The 19,394-nt window shown below is 38.3% G+C and overlaps 1 protein-coding gene across 1 annotated transcript in view; it reads left to right on the top strand.

The window, feature by feature from the left end:
- LOC144360029 (leishmanolysin-like peptidase) overlaps positions 1-19,394 on the top strand; it is a 38,150-nt gene that overhangs the window by 13,104 nt on the left and 5,652 nt on the right. The window contains exons 5-14 of the mRNA XM_085494944.1: positions 7,077-7,264; positions 7,810-7,915; positions 9,244-9,338; positions 10,716-10,833; positions 11,683-11,790; positions 12,005-12,192; positions 12,587-12,719; positions 16,205-16,294; positions 16,700-16,769; positions 17,589-17,719. Coding sequence (XP_085351070.1) covers positions 7,077-7,264; positions 7,810-7,915; positions 9,244-9,338; positions 10,716-10,833; positions 11,683-11,790; positions 12,005-12,192; positions 12,587-12,719; positions 16,205-16,294; positions 16,700-16,769; positions 17,589-17,719 — 1,227 coding nt within the window. The remainder of the gene's footprint in view (positions 1-7,076; positions 7,265-7,809; positions 7,916-9,243; positions 9,339-10,715; positions 10,834-11,682; positions 11,791-12,004; positions 12,193-12,586; positions 12,720-16,204; positions 16,295-16,699; positions 16,770-17,588; positions 17,720-19,394) is intronic.

The following is a 19,394-nucleotide window of genomic DNA, read 5'->3' as shown; positions in this document are numbered from 1 at the left end:
CCCAATTGCAAGGCATAATGTATGAGCAGCCTGTGTATAAAGACCACCTGCCTATAGTGACCACGTTTAAGCAGTTCCAAGGCATAATGTATAAGCAACCTGTGTATAAAGACCACCTGCCTATAGTGACCACTTTTAAGCAGTACCAAGGCATAATGTATGAGCAACCTGTGTATAAAGACCACCTGCCTATAGTGACCACTTTTAAACAGTCCCAATTGCAAGGCATAATGTATGAGCAGCCTGTGTATAAAGACCACCTGCCTATAGTGACCACGTTTAAGCAGTTCCAAGGCATAATGTATAAGCAACCTGTGTATAAAGACCACCTGCCTATAGTGACCACTTTTAAGCAGTCCCAAGGCATAATGTATAAGCAACCTGTGTATAAAGACCACCTGCCTATAGTGACCACTTTTAAACAGTCCCAATTGCAAGGCATAATGTATGAGCAGCCTGTGTATAAAGACCACCTGCCTATAGTGACCACGTTTAAGCAGTTCCAAGGCATAATGTATAAGCAACCTGTGTATAAAGACCACCTGCCTATAGTGACCACTTTTAAGCAGTCCCAAGGCATAATGTATGAGCAGCCTGTGTATAAAGACCACCTGCCTATAGTGACCACTTTTAAGCAGTCCCAATTGCAAGGCATAATGTATGAGCAGCCTGCGTATAAAGACCACCTGCCTATAGTGACCACTTTTAAGCAGTCTCAAGGCATAATGTATGAGCAATCTGAGTATAAAGACCACCTGCCTATAGTGACCACTTTTAAGCAGTCCCAAGGCATAATGTATGAGCAGCCTGTGTATAAAGACCACCTGCCTATAGCAACCACTTTTAGGCAGTCCCAAGGCAAAACGTATGAGCAGCCTGTGTATAAAGACCACCTGCCTGTAGCAACCACTTTTAGGCAGTCCCAAGGCATAACGTATGAGCAATCTGCGTATAAAGACCACCTGCCTGTAGCAACCACTTTTAGGCAGTCCCAAGGCATAACGTATGAGCAATCTGCGTATAAAGACCACCTGCCTGTAGCAACCACTTTTAGGCAGTCCCAAGGCAAAACGTATGAGCAGCCTGTGTATAAAGACCACCTGCCTGTAGCAACCACTTTTAGGCAGTCCCAAGGCGTAACGTATGAGCAATCTGCGTATAAAGACCACCTGCCTGTAGCAACCACTTTTAAGCAGTCCCAAGGCATAACGTATGAGCAGCCTGTGTATAAAGACCACCTGCCTGTAGCAACCACTTTGAGGCAGTCCTAAGGCAAAACGTATGAGCAGCCTGTGTATAAAGACCACCTGCCTGTAGCAACCACTTTTAGGCAGTCCCAAGGCATAACGTATGAGCAGCCTGTGTATAAAGACCACCTGCCTGTAGCAACCACTTTTAGGCAGTCCCAAGGCAAAACGTATGAGCAATCTGCGTATAAAGACCACCTGCCTGTAGCAACCACTTTTAGGCAGTCCTAAGGCAAAACGTATGAGCAGCCTGTGTATAAAGACCACCTGCCTGTAGCAACCACTTTTAGGTAGTCCCAAGGCAAAACATATGAGCAGCCTGTGTATAAAGACCACCTGCCTGTAGCAACCACTTTTAGGCAGTCCCAAGGCATAACGTATGAGCAATCTGCGTATAAAGACCACCTGCCTGTAGCAACCACTTTTAGGCAGTTCCAAGGCATAACGTATGAGCAATCTGCGTATAAAGACCACCTGCCTGTAGCAACCACTTTTAGGCAGTCCTAAGGCAAAACGTATGAGCAATTTGAGTATAAAGACCACCTGCCTATAGTGACCACTTTTAAACAGTCCCAATTGCAAGGCATAATGTATAAGCAACCTGTGTATAAAGACCACCTGCCTGTAGCAACCACTTTTAGGCAGTCCCAAGGCATAACGTATGAGCAGCCTGTGTATAAAGACCACCTGCCTGTAGCAACCACTTTTAGGCAGTCCCAAGGCATAATGTATGAGCAGCCTGTGTATAAAGACCACCTGCCTGTAGCAACCACTTTTAGGCAGTCCCAAGGCATAACGTATGAGCAGCCTGTGTATAAAGACCACCTGCCTGTAGCAACCACTTTTAGGCAGTCCCAAGGCAAAACGTATGAGCAATCTGCGTATAAAGACCACCTGCCTGTAGCAACCACTTTTAGGCAGTCCTAAGGCAAAACGTATGAGCAGCCTGTGTGTAAAGACCACCTGCCTGTAGCAACCACTTTTAGGCAGTCCCAAGGCAAAACGTATGAGCAGCCTGTGTATAAAGACCACCTGCCTGTAGCAACCACTTTTAGGCAGTCCCAAGGCAAAACGTATGAGCAATCTGCGTATAAAGACCACCTGCCTGTAGCAACCACTTTTAGGCAGTCCTAAGGCAAAACGTATGTGCAGCCTGTGTATAAAGACCACCTGCCTGTAGCAACCACTTTTAGGCAGTCCCAAGGCATAACGTATGAGCAGCCTGTGTATAAAGACCACCTGCCTGTAGCAACCACTTTTAGGCAGTCCCAAGGCATAACGTATGAGCAATCTGCGTATAAAGACCACCTGCCTGTAGCAACCACTTTTAGGCAGTCCCAAGGCATAACGTATGAGCAGCCTGTGTATAAAGACCACCTGCCTGTAGCAACCACTTTTAGGCAGTCCCAAGGCATAACGTATGAGCAATCTGCGTATAAAGACCACCTGCCTGTAGCAACCACTTTTAGGCAGTCCCAAGGCATAACGTATGAGCAGCCTGTGTATAAAGACCACCTGCCTGTAGCAACCACTTTTAGGCAGTCCCAAGGCATAACATATGAGCAACCTGTGTATAAAGACCACCTGCCTATAGTGACCACTTTTAGGCAATCCCAAGGCATAACGTATGAGCAGCCTGTGTATAAAGACCACCTGCCTGTAGCAACCACTTTTAGGCACAATCCCAAGGCATAACGTATGAGCAGCCTGTGTATAAAGACCACCTGCCTGTAGCAACCACTTTTAGGCAGTCCCAAGGCATAACGTATGAGCAACCTGTGTATAAAGACCACCTGCCTATAGTGACCACTTTTAAGCAGTCCCAAGGCATAATGTATGAGCAATCTGTGTATAAAGACCACCTGCCTATAGTGACCACTTTTAAACAGTCCCAATTGCAAGGCATAATGTATAAGCAACCTGTGTATAAAGACCACCTGCCTATAGTGACCACTTTTAAACAGTCCCAATTGCAAGGCATAATGTATGAGCAGCCTGTGTATAAAGACCACCTGCCTATAGTGACCACTTTTAAACAGTCCCAATTGCAAGGCATAATGTATAAGCAACGTGTGTATAAAGACCACCTGCCTATAGTCACCACTTTTAAACAGTCCCAATCCCAAGGCATAACGTATGAGCAGCCTGTGTATAAAGACCACCTGCCTGTAGCAACCACTTTTAGGCAGTCCCAAGGCATAACGTATGAGCAACCTGTGTATAAAGACCACCTGCCCATAGTGACCACTTTTAAGCAGTCCCAAGGCATAATGTATGAGCAATCTGTGTATAAAGACCACCTGCCTATAGTGACCACTTTTAAACAGTCCCAATTGCAAGGCATAATGTATAAGCAACCTGTGTATAAAGACCACCTGCCTATAGTGACCACTTTTAAACAGTCCCAATTGCAAGGCATAATGTATGAGCAGCCTGTGTATAAAGACCACCTGCCTATAGTGACCACTTTTAAACAGTCCCAATTGCAAGGCATAATGTATAAGCAACCTGTGTATAAAGACCACCTGCCTATAGTGACCACTTTTAAACAGTCCCAATTGCAAGGCATAATGTATGAGCAGCCTGTGTATAAAGACCACCTGCCTATAGTGACCACTTTTAAACAGTCCCAATTGCAAGGCATAATGTATAAGCAACCTGTGTATAAAGACCACCTGCCCATAGTGACCACTTTTAAACAGTCCCAATTGCAAGGCATAATGTATAAGCAACCTGTGTATAAAGACCACCTGCCTATAGTGACCACTTTTAAGCAGTCCCAAGGCATAATGTATAAGCAACCTGTGTATAAAGACCACCTGCCTATAGTGACCACTTTTAAACAGTCCCAATTGCAAGGCATAATGTATGAGCAGCCTGTGTATAAAGACCACCTGCCTATAGTGACCACGTTTAAGCAGTTCCAAGGCATAATGTATAAGCAACCTGTGTATAAAGACCACCTGCCTATAGTGACCACTTTTAAGTAGTCCCAAGGCATAATGTATAAGCAACCTGTGTATAAAGACCACCTGCCTATAGTGACCACTTTTAAACAGTCCCAATTGCAAGGCATAATGTATGAGCAGCCTGTGTATAAAGACCACCTGCCTATAGTGACCACGTTTAAGCAGTTCCAAGGCATAATGTATAAGCAACCTGTGTATAAAGACCACCTGCCTATAGTGACCACGATTAAGCAGTTCCAAGGCATAATGTATAAACAACCTGTGTATAAAGACCACCTGCCTATAGTGACCACGTTTAAGCAGTTCCAAGGCATAATGTATAAGCAACCTGTGTATAAAGACCACCTGCCTATAGTGACCACTTTTAAACAGTCCCAATTGCAAGGCATAATGTATAAGCAACCTGTGTATAAAGACCACCTGCCTATAGTGACCACTTTTAAACAGTCCCAATTGCAAGGCATAATGTATAAGCAACCTGTGTATAAAGACCACCTGCCTATAGTGACCACTTTTAAGCAGTCCCAAGGCATAATGTATAAGCAACCTGTGTATAAAGACCACCTGCCTATAGTGACCACTTTTAAACAGTCCCAATTGCAAGGCATAATGTATGAGCAGCCTGTGTATAAAGACCACCTGCCTATAGTGACCACGTTTAAGCAGTTCCAAGGCATAATGTATAAGCAACCTGTGTATAAAGACCACCTGCCTATAGTGACCACTTTTAAGCAGTCCCAAGGCATAATGTATAAGCAACCTGTGTATAAAGACCACCTGCCTATAGTGACCACTTTTAAACAGTCCCAATTGCAAGGCATAATGTATGAGCAGCCTGTGTATAAAGACCACCTGCCTATAGTGACCACGTTTAAGCAGTTCCAAGGCATAATGTATAAGCAACCTGTGTATAAAGACCACCTGCCTATAGTGACCACTTTTAAGCAGTCCCAAGGCATAATGTATAAGCAACCTGTGTATAAAGACCACCTGCCTATAGTGACCACTTTTAAACAGTCCCAATTGCAAGGCATAATGTATGAGCAGCCTGTTTATAAAGACCACCTGCCTATAGTGACCACGTTTAAGCAGTTCCAAGGCATAATGTATAAGCAACCTGTGTATAAAGACCACCTGCCTATAGTGACCACTTTTAAGCAGTCCCAAGGCATAATGTATGAGCAGCCTGTGTATAAAGACCACCTGCCTATAGTGACCACTTTTAAGCAGTCCCAATTGCAAGGCATAATGTATGAGCAGCCTGCGTATAAAGACCACCTGCCTATAGTGACCACTTTTAAGCAGTCTCAAGGCATAATGTATGAGCAATCTGAGTATAAAGACCACCTGCCTATAGTGACCACTTTTAAGCAGTCCCAAGGCATAATGTATGAGCAGCCTGTGTATAAAGACCACCTGCCTATAGTGACCACTTTTAAGCAGTCCCAAGGCATAATGTATGAGCAACCTGTGTATAAAGACCACCTGCCTATAGTGACCACTTTTAAGCAGTCCCAATTGCAAGGCATAATGTATGAGCAGCCTGCGTATAAAGACCACCTGCCTATAGTGACCACTTTTAAGCAGTCCCAAGGCATAATGTATGAGCAATCTGAGTATAAAGACCACCTGCCTATAGTGACCACTTTTAAGCAGTCCCAAGGCATAATGTATGAGCAGCCTGTGTATAAAGACCACCTGCCTATAGTGACCACTTTTAAGCAGTCCCAAGGCATAATGTATGAGCAACCTGCGTATAAAGACCACCTGCCTATAGTGACCACTTTTAAGCAGTCCCAAGGCATAATGTATGAGCAACCTGCGTATAAAGACCACCTGCCTATAGTGACCACTTTTAAGCAGTCCCAAGACATAACGTATATGCAGTCAGTGCCTAAAGACCACCTGCCTATAGCAACCACTTTTAGGCAGTCCCAAGGCATAATGTATAAGCAGCCTGTGTATAAAGACCACCTGCCTATAGTGACCACTTTTAAGCAGTCCCAAGGCATAATGTATGAGCAATCTGTGTATAAAGACCACCTGCCTATAGTGACCACTTTTAAGCAGTCCCAAGGCATAACGTATGAGCAACCTGTGTATAAAGACCACCTGTCTATAGTGACCACATTTAGGCAGTCCCAAGGCATAACGTATGAGCAACCTGTGTATAAAGACTACCTGTCTATAGTGACCACTTTTAGGCAGTCCCAAGGTATAACGTATGAGCAACCTGTGTATAAAGACCACCTGCCTATAGTGACCACTTTTAGGCAGTCCCAAGGCATAACGTATGAGCAACCTGTGTATAAAGACCACCTGCCTATAGTGACCACTTTTAGGCAGTCCCAAGGCATAACGTATGAGCAACCTGTGTATAAAGACCACCTGCCTATAGTGACCACTTTTAGGCAGTCCCAAGGCATAACGTATGAGCAACCTGTGTATAAAGACCACCTGTCTATAGTGACCACATTTAGACAGTCCCAAGGCATAATGTATGAGTAACCTGTGTATAAAGACCACTTGTGTATGTAACCACTGTTTCAGCAACATTTTTGCAGATTTCCTGCGAATTTGCTTTTGTGTAGAGACCAAAATAATCATAATCATAAGCATTCAGTTTATAAAACAATTTCCTTAAGTTAAACTTATTTGATTTCCCCCAACTCAAACAAATATGTTTTTATTGCATCAGTACCATCTCATTATTTTCCAGACCAATATTTTGTCAAACGCATGAGTTAATTGGGGATCCATAACAAAAACATAATCCTATCTTTATAAAGAGCACCTGTCCATAAAAAACTTGGGTCAATGCTTTACGCAGGTTTTTTTTTCCATTTTTTTTTTATCTCAGCACTGTCGGGTATGTACTTACGTAGATGGGAAGCGGAATTGTGGTCTAAGTTCCACGTCCACAGAAGGCCAAGGTGTGGATGGGTACGATTTTATATTATATGTAACAGCATTGCAGACTGAGACGTGTGGATATGATGATACTATCGGGTTTGCTACTTGGTGCCAGTTAGAAACCGCATTAGATAGGTAAGTACAGACTTGTTTATTCTTTGTGGGAGGGATCAGATCTGGACGTTAAATACACCTGTTACCAAGGTCAAAATTAGTTACCTTTTGCAAAACTATATTTTTCCATTTTTTTTACAAATTTTGATTTTTCATCAAAATTAACAAAAAAATTCCAGAAAACTAGAGAAATTTGCTGAGTGACACTGACAAGAAAAATTAGTTGGTTTTCACAAAAAACAAATCATCAGATTTCTTTTCAAATACATTTATTTCATTCTGTTATCATATTTCATTGCACAACGAATGAATCAAATTTAATTTGGAATTATGTTTTTAAAGCTGTTCAACATTATGTTTGGTAACTAATATTGTAAAAAAAATATGCAGGTTTTTCATCATTGTGTGCAAACAGTTAAAAATGTGCAGTTTTTTGTAAAATGTAGGAAAAAATCAAAACTCAAATTTAAAGTGAAAAAAACCCCCACCCCACATCAATTTTGAAAAGCAAACTGACCAAAGACTTATTTTTTTTCTGCATTTAACGAACACCCCTTTCCTTATAGACCAGTGGCTGGGTTTGCTAATCTGTGTCCAGAGTCTCTGTCCTTGCAAGAAGCTCATTTTAATAATATTCTTGGTTCCTTGAAGCATGAGATTTATCATGCATTGGTGAGTAGTATTTTATTTACATTTTAGACGCTTCGCGATGAGCGTCTTTCGCCGTCATTAATATTTACAAAAATATTTGTTCACAATTGGCGATTCCCATTAGATAGTGTCACAGCATTTCGGTTAAAATTTCTTTTAACTTTGCATGTGTACTATGATTGCATTTGAAGTTTTCATAATTTTTGTGACTGCACTGCAATAACATCACAGACTGCACTGCAATAACATCATAGACTGCACTGCAATAACATTACAGACTGCATTGGAATGACATCACAGACTGCGTTGGAATGACATCACAGACTGCACTGCAATAACATCACCGACTGCATTGCAATGACATCACAGACTGCATTGAAATAAATCACTGACTGGACTGCAATGACATCACAGACTGCACTGTAATGACATCACAGACTGCATTGCAATGACATCACAGACTGAACTGCAATAAAATCACAGACTGCATTGCAATGACATCACAGACTGCATTGCAATAGCATCACAGAATGCATTGCAATGACATCACAGACTGCACTGCAATAACATCACCGTCTGCATTGGAATGACATCACAGACTGCATTGAAATAAATCACAGACTGCACTGCAATGACACCACCGACTGCATTGAAATAAATCACTGACTGCATTGAAATGACATCACTGACTGCATTGCAATGACATCACAGACTGCATTGCATTGCAATGACATCACTGACTGCATTGCAATGACATCACAGACTGCATTGCAATGACCTCACACACTGCACTGCAATGACATTACAGACTGCATTGCAATGACATTACAGACTTCATTGCATTGCAATGACATTACAGATTTCATTGCATAGCAATGAAATCACAGGCTGCATTGCATTGCAATGACATCACAGACTGCATTGCAATAGCATCACTGACTGCATTACAATGACATCACTGACTGCATTACATTTCAATGACATCACAGACTGCATTGCAATGACATCACAGACTACATTGCAATGACATCACAGACTGCATTGCAATGACATCACTGACTGCATTGCAATGACATCACTGACTGCATTGCAATGACATCACAGACTGCATTGCAATGACATCACAGACTGCATTGCAATGACATCACAGACTGCATTGCATTGCAATGACATCACAAACTGCATTGCAAAATGAAAAAAAAAATTATAGATTCTTTGCAAATAATTAAGAACATTAACAAGAACATGAATGGATAGGTGATTCGGTCAGAATTTAATCTTTGTTTTAAACAGAGAGCTAAACTTTCTCTTCAAATAGATTAAGAATTGTTCATGTATTTTTTTTCCAGGGGTTTTCTGCTAGTTTGTATGCATTTTATAGAGACAGTGATGGCCAGCCATTAACTGATAGATCAGCTGATGGAAAACCCCCACGTAATTATGAGTGAGTATATGCAAATTTCCATATCGTATATTACCTTATTATTGCCATGGTTGGTGTAATCTATTGTTTTCATGGTGATCATCATTCATATATTTCAATGTATGCAGTGATTTGACCTCACCGTATTTATAATTTGAAGATGATTTGATTGCATGTGATAATTTGACCTCACTATGGACATGATTTGATTGCTTGTGATAACTTGACATTTGACCTCACCATGGAGATGATTTGATTGCACGTAATTTAATAAATTTAAAACCCCTCATGTTTGCCTTCCCTCCTAGCCTTTAAAATCCCTCATGTTTGCCTTCCCTCCTAGCCTTTAAAATCCCTCATGTTTGCCTTCCCTCCTAGCCTTTAAAATCCCTCATGTTTGCCTTCCCTCCTAACCTTTAAAATTCCTCATGTTTGCCGTACCTCCTAGCTTTTAAAATCCCTCATGTTTGCCGTATCTCCTAGCTTTTAAAATCCCTCATGTTTGCCGTACCTCCTAGCCATTAAAATCCTTCATGTTTGCCTTCCCTCCTAGCCTTTACAATCCCTCATGTTTGCTGTATCTCCTAGCTTTTAAAATCCCTCATGTTTGCCGTACCTCGTAGCCTTTAAAATCCCTCATATTTGCCTTCCCTCCTAGCCTTTAAAATCCCTCATGTTTGCCTTCCCTCCTAGCCTTTAAAATCCTTCATGTTTGCCTTCCCTCCTAGCCTTTAAAATCCCTCATGTTTGCCTTCCCTCCTAACCTTTAAAATCCCTCATGTTTGCCGTATCTCCTAGCCTTTAAAATCCCTCATGTTTGCCGTACCTCCTAGCCTTTAAAATCCCTCATGTTTGCCTTCCCTCCTAGCCTTTAAAATCCCTCATGTTTGCCTTCCCTTCTAGCCTTTACAATCCCTCATGTTTGCCGTACCTCCTAGCCTTTAAAATCCCTCATGTTTGCCATACCTCCTAGCCTTTAAAATTCCTCAAGTTTGCCTTCCCTCCTAGCCTTTAAAATCCCTCATGTTTGCCGTACCTCCTAGCCTTTAAAATCCCTCATGTTTGCCGTACCTCCTAGCCTTTAAAATCCCTCATGTTTGCCTTCCCTCCTAGCCTTTACAATCCCTCATGTTTGCCGTACCTCCTAGCCTTTAAAATCCCTCATGTTTGCCATACCTCCTAGCCTTTAAAATCCCTCATGTTTGCCATACCTCCTAGCCTTTAAAATCCCTCATGTTTGCCTTCCCTCCTTGCATTTAAAAACCCTCATGTTTGCCTTCCCTCCTAGCCTTTAAAATCCCTCATGTTCACTGTCCTTCTTGCCTCCCTCTTATGCTTACCACCCCCGTCCAACATAATCTGTACAACATAATCTGCAGTTCTGTATTTCTCTTCTAGAAGCAATATGTATGAATGGAGTGACAGAGTTGTACAGACTGTTAAAAGAGTAGATTGGGATACAAGAAATGGTCCTGTAGAACACAATGTACAGATGTTGGTGACACCTAAAGTAACTGTAAGTAGAAGTTTAAGAATAATATAGAATTCTGCAGCAGATTACAGTACAGTACGGCATTCATACAACTTTTCATATTCGTACCGCATATATATTGAATACATTGTAATCTCACTTTTATTCCCATCATTTATTGATCACATTCTGGTTGTGCGTTTAGTGTTTTTTCATCATATACATGTATATTAATATACACATTGTAGCCAATGTAGTCTTGGAAAACACAAACATCTCCACCTAACTGTAATCTCCATTGTATTAGAGATTATGTACTTCTTCCATAAAATTCCATAGAATAATAAATCACATTACTAGGCTATTATTTGAAAAAAAAAAATATTCATAACGAGGCATGGTTCGATAAAAATCACAAAGCAATACCTGATGTGAAAAGAACAAATTAGATAAATGTGAGACGCGGATGTGATAAATATGTGATGAATGTGTGAGACAGACGAAACGGAATTAAATTGAAAGCAAAATTGTTTGAACATTTACATGTGTATGCTGCATTTATTCAGATCATCACAGTTGTTGCAAACCTGCTGGCATATCTATATCCCATCATACATGATATTGAGAATTCCGCTGAATCCCCTTATAAATATGGTTTCCTTTCCATGTTTTTGTAATTGGAATGGGTGATTATTTTGCCGATGTGTGTATGCATTTAAGGGCTATTTTTAAAAACCATGTTCGAACATGGGTACCCATGTTTCAATTCAAGTGCCACCCCTATTGTTTCACAACGAAAGCATTAACAAAAAGTGAAATTCTGTTTTTTCATATACTGAAAACTATTATGTGTAGTAATTCATTGACGATATTGACATGCTATTTTTTTGGCAGAGAGAAGTCCGTCGCCATTTTGATTGTGAATTATTGGAAGGCATTGAAATCGAGAATCAAGGTGGAAGTGGTTCTGAATTGTCACATTTTGAGAAAAGACTTTTAGAAGTAAGTTTATTAGGTTTGTAGTCAATCACTATTTGAAAAACTTAATTTGGTCTCTGAAGAGATGTGCATTCTCACAAAATTTGTTGAAAATATGGTGTACCCATTTCATTATAGTGAAATTGAAAGTACTGATGGCAAACCCTCATATTGCCTGAAATGTACCCAGCGTATGTTTTGACAATGATGCAATAATGAGTTTTCTGTTATATGGCAGAATGAAGCAATGACAGGAATCCACTCACAAACCAGAGTGTTCTCGCGCATTTCATTAGCTCTGATGGAGGACACAGGATGGTACGTTTGCAATTATGATATGGCTGAGCCATTACTATGGGGAAAGGACCTTGGCTGTGATTTTGTTAAAAAAAGTTGTAAAACATGGATTGATATACGAAAAAGTCAGTAAGTACATTAGTTGAGTAATTCCAGGAAACCATAAGATTAAATCATTTTCTGTATTACCCGGTATATAGAAGCGCATCTTCAATCCGTGAAAAATATTTTAACAATGCTGTAGTTCTAGGACTATTGACATGTTAGTGTGATGAATGAGTTGAATCTGAATCTACATATGCGTAATGTCAAAATCAACGTATACATACATGTACATGTGCTCTTTCATGCATCATTAATCAAGGAAATGGATGGTATTTTAGCGAGATGGTCATGTTCACTCATTTGCATTAACACAGGGATCCCCATGAACATTTTCCTGCTAGTAGCAATTTCACTTCACCTATTTTGAAAGTTGTAGTGGATACTATCACCAATGTTGACTGATTGTTTATTTTAACAGAGACGAGGAAACTGAACCATTCTGTGATACGGTCAGTTCCGTTGAATTCAAGCTACAGTGTAATATAGATCGATCATCGGTAGCTTTGTGCAATATACATAAATACGACACTGAACTACCCGCTGAATTCCAAGTAAGTAACAGAAAAAGATATCAGGATATTTTTATGCATATTAAGTGACTCATTTGCATATCCATTCCATATAAGATTGTACTAGATATACTTGTATTATATAAAATGGATTAGACCATTTTTTGATGTTGTTTTATACTGTACTGTTATCTAACACAACTAAGTACATGTACTCAAAATGAATAATGTCAATAGAGTTATATTAAAAGGGTGAGGTGGGTGGGAGAGAAAACACAACGTCTGGCTGGCTTGGCGATACGAACTGAGTACTGAATTAAAAAAGCCGGCAAACACATAGTTTATTTATTTATGCTAATAGGGCAGCATAGTCTATATGATTGGTCACAATTGAAATATGCAGATTTGACCTTTAAATCACTAACCTCCCAAAGGCGCCACTAGCTCTTCTGTATTTAAAACTCGTTAACATATTAACATTGCCTTAAATCCAGGTACGGCCTGTGAGGGCACTGCACCACAGCAATAGGGACAGGCAGTTTGGGAGGTCAAAGAGAATAACGCACACATACACATAGATGTCTTGCATCCATATAGGGGGTAGTTTATTACTAAAACACTATGAACTAAGAAACCAGTGTTTTCACAAGGAATATGCAAATTTATGCAAATGATATGTAAATGTGAACATGCTGACTCTGAAAACACTTGTAACATACATATCTCGAATGTGTGAATTTTTAGTCCTCGTTCGGACGCAGTCCAAAAACGGGGACTTATGTTTTGACCTCCGTGTGTCCATGCGTGCGTGCGTGTGTGCGTGCGTGCGTGCGTCTGTGCGTGCGTCTGGACCTGTATCTTAGAAATGCCTGGACCAATCACAATCAAACTTCACACATACATCATACATGATATTATACATATGCACGTCAATTTGTTTCACGATCTGATTCAAGATGGCCAAGTGGCGGCCATTTTTGTGCTAAAAAATCCTAAAAATCAAGCATTTCTCGGCTGTTTACAGATGGATTTTGTTCAAACTTGGTATATACATTAGACATTATAGGACCTTGATGCAAATAATTTTGTTTTTCAGATAAGATTCAAAATGGCCGACTGGCGGCCATTTTGTTTTAATGAATGTGGTTCTCGTGCCATATCTCTGACTTGCTTTTACTGATTATGTTCAAATTTTAAATATTTATTATACATCATGTCATAGATAGACAGATATATTGGTTTGACGATCCTATTCAAAATGGCCAAATGGTGGCCATTTTTGTGCTAAAAAATCATCAAATATCAAGCATTTCTGGCATTTATGGATGGATTTCATTCAAACTTGGTACATATATTAGACATTACAGGTTCCTGATGCACATCATTTATTTTTCAGATCGGATTCAAAATGGCTGTCTGGTGGCCATTTTGTTTTAATGAATGGGCTTCTAGACCCATATCTCCGACTTGTTTTGACTGATTATATTCGAATTTTAAATATTCATTATACATCATGTCATAGATAAACAGATATATTGGTTTGACGATCCTATTCAAAAATGGCCGAATGGTGGTCATTTCTGTGCTAAAAAAATCATCAAATATCAAGCATTTCTGGCATTTATGGATGGATTTCGTTCAAAGTTGGTACATACATTAGACATAACGGGTTCCTGATGCACGTCATTTTATTTTTCAGATTGGATTCAAAATGGCTGACTGGTGGCCAATTTGTTTTAATGATTGGGCTTCTAGAGCCATATCTCTTAAATGCTTGACTGATTATATTCAAATTTTATATATTCATTATACATCATGTTATATATATACATGTATTCAAAATGGCTGATTTTGAATGCTGTTCCAGAACAATATCTCTCAATATGGACAAGTACTTGTTTGACGATCAGATACAAATGTCAATCATTTTAATATTAAAAAAATCATTTTCCTGACATGGTTATATTCCAGCTATATTACTATAAACAAAACTATATATCTTAAATTTGATAACTAATGGGGTCTGTGCCATGCATGGCTTGTTATAACTACCTTGGCATCACTTACCAATCAAATGGGAAATTTAGTGCAGCCACAGCAAGGTTGTATGAAAAGCTCACAAAGCATCATTTAAAATGTATAAAATGCTTTGGGATTCAAATGAATGCCATTCAGTGAGTCTAGCCTGTAAACTGTTTGATTCTGTTATTAAACCAGTTATTCTTTATGGGTCAGAAGTTTGGGGTAGTTTTCTGACTAATCTATTTAGTGGAACTGGCAATAGCAAATCAGAGATTGATAATACTGTTTTTGTATCAAAGCTATTCTCTGACAAAATATTACCAGAAAAACTTCATATAAAGTTTTGTAAGAGAGTTTTGGGAGTACACAGGAAGGCATCAAATATTGCTTGTAGAGGTGAACTAGGTCGTTTCCCACTTGTGATTGATGTTTGTACTACTGTTATAAAATTTTATCAAAGGTTGTCATGTAAGAAAACAAACAACATAATTATCGAAGCTGCTTTTAAAGAAAGTAGTGGGTTTAAATACGATCCTTGGTATAAATTTGTCCAAAAACTTCTACAAATTACAAATATGACAAATATAGATACTAATCAGGCAAATTTTTGCAATCTGTTTAAAGAAAGGTTAATCCAAATTTACTCAACAAATGTGGAAAGTCAGTTGAACAAAACTGGTCATAATAAACTAAGTACTCATAAAACATTCAAAAATAATTATAAATTTGAAAAATACTTGGATGATATAAAAAACAAAAAACACAGAGTAGCATTAACCAAATTTCGTATTTCAGCCCACTTCTTGCCAATTGAAATAGGCCGTCACAGGGGAATAAATAAAATTGACAGGGTATGTAACAAATGTGACTCTAATTATGTGGGTGATGAAAAACATTACTTTTTTCATTGTGACAGTTTTTCAGAACACAGGAAAAAATTCCTCTACACATTGTTCAAATACTCATCTGACTATCAAACCTTACCAAATGGAGAATTGTTTATTAATGTTTTCTCTAGTGTAGACAAATATATTTGTAGTATTTTAGCTAATTTTGTTTTTCAGATTTTAAAATTATTTTAGATTAGTTGTGATACTGTATGTTTCTTATGTTGGACTTTACTCAAGCATTGTTTTTGTGTACGTTCCAAATAAAATATCCTATCCTATCCTATCCTATTCTATTCTATCTACAAAAACTACAGACTAAACTAATGGACTAAAGTGACATTCATGTCTTGTTTTAGTATGTACGATAACAATCACTGCACATGTTTATTGGTCATTTTCATCAAACGAATATTATTATGCATGATGCCAAATCTATTTTGGTCGTCAACATAAAATATTTGCCAATAATTTCATTAATAATCATAATTCTAATTAATCAATAAATTTAATCACAGTCCCTCTATAGAGGGACTGTGATTTAATACAAAACATAATTTTTGATGATTTGAGAATAAATACTTTTAAGAATTGATTGTTTTTTTGTTTGAATTCTAGTATTTTTCATATTTGGATGGTGTCGAGTCCACAGATCTGGGTAAATATGGTGGCGTTGTAGAAATGGCAGACTATTGTCCTTACCATCAGGTAGGCCTAGTTATTAAAATGAAATTTTGTTGGCGACTCGCCGCTAGGATTGCCATTAAAATCACTTTTGTGTGTGTGCATATTAATTTTTCTGTGATTTTTTTTGGCTTGGTCGATTTAGCTTTAAACTTAGCAGGCAGGTCACACTTTCACTCTAGTTAGGTGGTACAATCTTTTTGTTTGTGTATTCTGGGACTAGTATTTTAGTCTTCTGCAGTGCTGGGGACTTGACAGAACCTTAAAATATATTTTTTCCCAATAACACAATTTATGCCAATTCCTGAATAACTGTTTTTGTCTTGTAGAGTATGGATCAATGTCTACATTGATCAAAGTTTCATTGTCCAAAATTAGCAGTGTATACTTAGGGATTCTTGGAAATGACATCTTGATTATTTCTTATAGGAACTGGAGTGGGAGTCAGATTCTGATATTATCAGGACTTCACATTGTAACAACCCTAACAATGCACCAGGTAAGGAGAATTGACATTTGTATCTTTATTTACCGCTTATATAATGCCTGTTTTGTGTGTGGACCTTTTCTAATTCCCCAAATGTGTTGTGAAAAGTTGTAATGTAAGACATGGACTGTAATTTTTGGATGAGGGTAGAATTGCAATAAAAAATAAAAAATTGCCTTCTTAGAATTGACTGCCCCTCACTTAATGAATAATGGCTCCCATATTTACTCAATCAATAGTAGCTCCTATTCATGCAATCAATAATGCCCTTATATTTACGCAATCTATTATTCCCTCTATTCACCCAAACATTAATGGTCAAGCCCTGACAGTTCTAGAAATATTTGCACAGCCCAAATAACCACCTCATAAATAATGGTTCATCCCTAAACACTACAGAAACAATGGTTCATCCCTAACCATCATAGAAATGATGGCTCATCCCTAACCACCATAGAAACAATGGTTCATCTCTAATCACCATAAAATAATGGTTCAGCCCTGATAATTCTGGAAATATTTGCACAGCCCAAATAACCACCTCATAAATAATGGTTCATCCCTAAACACTACAGAAACAATAGTTCATCCCTAACCATCATAGAAATGATGGCTCATCCCTAACCACCATAGAAAAATGGTCCAGCCCTGGCAGTTCTATAAATAATTGCACAGCCCAAATAACTCATAAAATGGTTCATCCCTGACCAAAATAGAAACAATGGTCCAGACCTGATAGTTGTAGAAATAATTGCCCAGCCCAAATTACTACCTCATAAATAATGGTTCATCCCTAACAACATAGAAATAATGGTTTTCTCAACATTGTAGATTCCAGATACAGTTTCTCATTAGAACATTATGGAGACAGTGCAGTCTGTGTTGAGCAAGGGGTGGCATGGATTAAACAGCAATGTAATCTCATATCAACACAACACCAATGGGGGAGTGGATGTTATAAGGTAGGGGCAATATTATGGGACAACATTTTGGCATAAAAAATGTAAAAAATATTAATGCTTTTAAAGTACATTTGAACACTGTATATAATCTGTAATTGTTCTTGGTTAGAGTTATAAATTATTTTATGTGCTTTGGATCAGTTTATATAACTTTCAAGTATGCAAGTAAATAAATTATTATTATTAGGATTCAATAATTATGTAATTACATTGTTCTGTTAGTCAAAACATGTGATAGAAGCTTTTGGTTATCTCCAAGTAGTATGTAATAATGTGCCCTTTTTTGTCAAATTCCATGATAACTAATAAATTAAATTACTGAAAATACACAAATCATATATCTTAAATAAATGGTTTAAGGTAGCGAGACTATTATTTGTGTTGAAAATTACGATTTTCACATTTATTTATTAATTGATGAAATGCACTATAAACTTTCATATGATAAAGTCAACATAACATAGAATGTCATGTAAGTTGGTTAAAATGTATATTTTCTGAAGGGAAGCAAGGCAGCCTCAGTAGTGTTTTCCAAAATCAACAATACAGGTTTAATCTGTGTGCCTATAAGTTTCAAAGATAAACTCAAGACAAAGCAATGTTAGGATGTGTTATCAGTAGCTATCTGACACACAATGAGTGTTTCCAAACATTCAAGTGGTTTGTCTCCGCCCCTGTTTGTTTCACAGATTAGCATTTGCATATGAATGTGTCAGACACAAGGTCACACAGCCACTGAAAAAAATGGGCTAATCTGCACTGGCTGGAAGGTTGTAAATGATTAGCTAGTTTGAATTTGCATAACAATACTGACAATGAACGTGCATTCAATGCCACAAGTTTTTTTGTTTTTTTAGCCAATCAGAATTCATCTTCCGAGCCAGTGCAGATCAGCCGAAAAAAATCATTGATTTTGGTGTTTTCATATGCCGAATTTATCCAATTATAGCTATCCCATTCCTCTATTTTTTTGGTTTCTAATAGCCTTACACATTTGGATGCCCCTACACATGGTAAAACAGACCTTGATGGGAAAACAAATTGATTGTGCCGATAAACAAGCTTGAAAATCTTTGCTGTTACTTCATGGACGTTTTCTAGGAGTTTATGTTTTTCACAATACAAGGTCTTTAACAAAAAATAACGTATACTTATTGTCGTCGGATTAACACCAAATTTTCACAGCTTTAAGGTGACAATGAGAGGAACTTGAATGTGTCCAGACAAACTATTTCATCGATTATTTACCAACGAGTTGTGGTTTGAGTTGGGGGCAATGCGACTAAAACAGTAATTGAAATTCAGCACACTATTTTTTAAAACGTGTTGCTTGAATAAAACTGACCAGACACATTCAATTTACCAGACTATTGAACAACTAGGAAAAGTGAAAAAAATACTTCTTATCGCCAGCGTAAATGCGTAATTATTTTTTTTACAGAAAAAGTAATTTTTCACCTTTGACTGAGTAACGCGTCGTAGAATGCAGATACGGGCATGCAAAATACACTTGTGAAAAGCTTGAAGTCTGGCGATTCTAAAAATATATACTTTCCCGGGTCTATTTGTAGTCATTTAGTCACAATTAGAAGATGAAAACAAGTATGCAAATAATAGTCTCGCTACCTTAAATACATGTCTACATTATCAAAAAAAGTCAGTAGAAATAATCAAA

Source organism: Saccoglossus kowalevskii, chromosome 21, assembly GCF_978046115.1.
Source record: "Saccoglossus kowalevskii chromosome 21, keSacKowa6.1, whole genome shotgun sequence".
In the NCBI taxonomy this organism is placed as follows: domain Eukaryota; kingdom Metazoa; phylum Hemichordata; class Enteropneusta; family Harrimaniidae; genus Saccoglossus; species Saccoglossus kowalevskii.
This window is presented reverse-complemented; position numbering and strand designations above follow the sequence as displayed.